Below are 3,950 nucleotides of genomic sequence, written 5' to 3'. Positions count from 1 at the left end.
TATAGGAAAACGGCCAATTTTATATATGTCACATATATGTAAAACCTATATAAAAACTTTATTGAAACATATATGTTTATATAGGTTTTTTCCATGTGGGGGGGGGGGTGTGGGGTGTGTCATTTAGGAAGAGATGGCAGCCGGATGCACAATGGGAAGAAGGCTGGCAGAGGCAGTGTTATGTTCTGGGCAATGTTAGATTGTTACAGACCACATACACCCCTTCATGGCAGTAGTGTTCCCTGATGGCAGTGGCCTCTTTTTTGCACCATGCCATACTGCAAAGAAATTGTTCAGGAATGGTTTGAGGAACATAAAGAGTTCAAGGTGTTGCCTTGGCCTCCAAATTCCCCAGATCTCAATTCAATTGAAAATTTATGGGATGTGAAGAACCAACAAATCCGATCCATAGAGGCCCAACCTCACAGCTTGCAGGAGTTAAAGGATCTGCTGGTAAAGTCACGAGGGGGACCTACACGATATTAGACAGGTTGTCTTAATGTTGTGGCTGATTAGAGTATATAATTGTGTACATAAGTGTTTGCTGTGGTTCATGAAAGCCAATTTTGATGAACTTTGCATTTTCATGTTGCCTTCTATTTTACCACCTTTGTTACATTATTTTTAAAAGGTGCAAAGCACATTTTGTAGTTCAAATAAGTTTGTATACTAACATTATATCAGTTAATGATATATACAGTTATGAAATGTAAAATATTCAAAATGCTTACATGTTTACATTCTTATCATCCAAACCATCTGTGGCTTCAATGAAACCACAAAGTTTAACAAGAACAATGCTTTCTTATCATGTTGATCTACAATTTTAAGAAGTAAGTAAGAGTCAGCTCAGTGACTCCACCCACCTTTGAAGTATATTTATACCATGTTTAGCCAGTGAGAGCTCACTGATCGTCCTCATCATGACCATCATCATCTCTCTGCTCCTGTTGGCCTCTCTGCTGCCACACCTGACCTTCACTGGTGAGACTGATTATTTAACAGCATATTACGATGACTTTTACAAGTGTTTATTTGGTATGTGCTGAATAAGTTGACTAACAGCACTATCTCTCTCTCAGCTCATGTGAATGTGGGTATAGTGAACGGCACAAAAGCCAAACCCCACTCCAGACCTTACATGGTTTCTCTTCAGGCATATGGGCACCATATCTGTGGAGGATTCCTCATTTCTGATCAGTTTGTCCTGACTGCTGCACATTGCTGGAACAGGTAAGGGATTGTTTAGTGTGAACTTCAATGTTGAGTTAAAATTACTTTTGACTGATAATGACTGAAGTGCAACCTGTATATCAGTTATGACATAAATGACCATTTCCAATACGCTCTTTCAACAGACGTAATATTCTGATGGTTGTTGTTGGTGCTCATGACTTAAGGGACAGCAAGAGTTCAGATCACATCAGAGTGAAGTCCTACATCCCTCATCCAAAATATAAATCCAGTCGACTTTATGCTGACATCATGCTTTTGAAGGTAACAACCTGTAATATATTTAGTTTTTCAAAATAATATCAGTCAGGAAACAGTAGCACAAACCACTATGTTTGAATTTCTTGCTTTAAAAAATACTGAAGGGATTTAAATAATATCTCTGTAAATGGCCAAATGTCTCTTTGAGTCTGTTTTCTACAGTATTGATTTATTGCTCTGTTTAGCAACAAAAAATGGGCAAAAAAGGCAAAAAAAAAAAAAAAAAAAAAATTATGCACAGCATAAAATAAAGTGGCAAAAAAAAACCTCCACTTTGCCTTTTCAGCTTCTGTAATAACCTCAAAAACAACAGTATAACCTAACAAATTTCAGTGATATAAAAGATTGTTTATTAAAAATGGTTGTATTTTTTAATTACAGCTAGAGAAAAAAGTCAATCTAAACAACAAGGTTGGAGTGATACCATTACCAAATGAAGGAGAAGACGTCAAAGCAGCCTGTAGTGTCGCCGGCTGGGGAATGCTGACTGATGGCTCAATGAGCAATCTTCTGATGGAGGCAAAAGTGTCCGTAATGAATAACAACGAATGTAGAAATAGATGGGGACCATCATACTCAGTCTCACAGATGATCTGTGTATATGGCTATGGTGGATCCTGCCAAGTACGTTCAAAAGATGATTCACAGACTTTATGGTAATGTATGAACTGGTTTCACTACTGATGTGTTGATCTGTGTTTCTCAACAGGGGGATTCAGGAGGTCCTTTGGTTTGTGGAAACACTGCTGTTGGTATCACATCTTTTGGTTCACATCGTCACTGTAATTCACCTAAGCATCCTAATGTGTATACTAAGATTTCATCATATATTCAATGGATCCGTACCATAATTGGAAATTTATAGTGACTTCATGGAAACTAAACAAGGAAGAAATGTTATTCTTGAATTCTTCCATAAACCTTCTTTCAATAAAAGTATCACATGGCAAGCATCAATTATAGTCAAAGTGTTCTCATTGTCACAACCATATATAATTTAGACAACACCCTCACTATCCAGTCATGCCTGTAGACTCATATCTCTTTAATAGGGAAAAACTGAAATACCCAAAACTGTTGATCAAAATTACAGTATATCTGAACCCAAAAACATATTTAAAAACAGGAATGATATCATAAACTGTGCTGCTTTTAACTAAAGCCTGGTAAATCCTCCAGGATTTGAGTTGTAAAATAAAGAGCTTTGTAAAATCTTCCTACAAAAGTTATTTAAAAATTTGGCAAGTCTTAGAGATCTATTCTAGTGAAAAAATAGTATACTTAAGCACAATTTATTTACTTTATTATAACTAAATGTATTTGTGGCACATTATACAGTGCACAGCATAAATGAGTACACCCCCTCTGAACAAATACAAAAGGTTTTCTATTTTCTTTATGATCACTAATACAATTCGTAGAAAGATGGCAAAAATGAAATGTATTAAACATATACATAATAAAAACTGAGAAATATATGTCATTAATAGCCATAAAATAAGTAAATTAGCCAATTAAATTAACACCCTAGCTTTAATTAAACAAATGTATAATATTCTAGTACTTAGTATGCCCTCCATAATTTTGAATATACTGCTCTGACCCTTCTTGGCACGAAGAGTACAAGTTCATGACAAATTTCACCTTGGGCGAATAAATATCCTCATTGTCATGTTGAAAAAAAATGCCCACCAATGCAGGGAATGAGGAAAGGGTAACATCTTCTGTTTCAAGTTTGTGTATTAAATTATATAGTGGTGTGGGAATTCATGACAGCATTGATAAAGCATGTGGAATATGTTTATGATGAATGGATGTGGATGGAGACAGTTTCTTCAGCTAATTTTTAGTGTATTATGTACAAAATTAGTGCGCAAAAATATAGCACTTTAAATATATTATGCATGTGTACTTTTTTCCCCACTTGGGCACTCAGCATAAAATTCAAATGTATTTTGATGACATTACAATTGCAATTCAATTATGCTGTAACAGTTTTGAGCACATTAATATTATAAAATGACATATTTTGTAAAAATTTCCTGTGAAAAAAATCTTCATGCCTTAAAATAGCTTGAATGTAACTGTCCACTCCACTCACTCACACCAACTCAGAGATCCTCACGGTCAACTTACTGAGGTAAACACTGCACAATGTTACACAAACTATGTTCCCGAGTCAGATAGCTGCCTTTTGAAAATCAACATTCTTATAAACGCTTTGAACAACTCAGAACGTCAGTAGAGAAAGACATATAGTTCATCATAACATCGTAATATACATCATACACATCAAACAGAAAAATATACAAATTTGTTAAATTACGAATTTTTTCTCATAATTTAACGACTTTTTTCTCGTAATTTAATGACTTTATTCTCAACATTTTATCTCGATTTTTTTCTCGAAATTTAACATCTTTTTCTCATAATTTAACGAATTTGTTCTCATAATC

General features: G+C 34.8%; 1 protein-coding gene across 1 annotated transcript; it reads left to right on the top strand.

Moving 5' to 3' along the window:
- Positions 1-833: 833 nt before the first annotated feature.
- Positions 834-2,512, top strand: LOC125262434 (cathepsin G-like). Its single transcript, XM_048181199.1, has 5 exons — positions 834-984; positions 1,083-1,233; positions 1,359-1,497; positions 1,876-2,118; positions 2,204-2,512. The coding sequence occupies exons 1-5, from the start codon at positions 924-926 to the stop codon at positions 2,357-2,359; spliced, it is 750 nt and encodes a 249-aa protein (XP_048037156.1). The 5' UTR covers positions 834-923; the 3' UTR covers positions 2,360-2,512.
- Positions 2,513-3,950: the final 1,438 nt, after the last annotated feature.

This window comes from Megalobrama amblycephala, linkage group LG2, assembly GCF_018812025.1.
Source record: "Megalobrama amblycephala isolate DHTTF-2021 linkage group LG2, ASM1881202v1, whole genome shotgun sequence".
Lineage (NCBI taxonomy): Eukaryota > Metazoa > Chordata > Actinopteri > Cypriniformes > Xenocyprididae > Megalobrama > Megalobrama amblycephala.
Note: the sequence above shows the minus strand (reverse complement) of the source record. Positions and strands in the feature narration are given on the sequence as shown.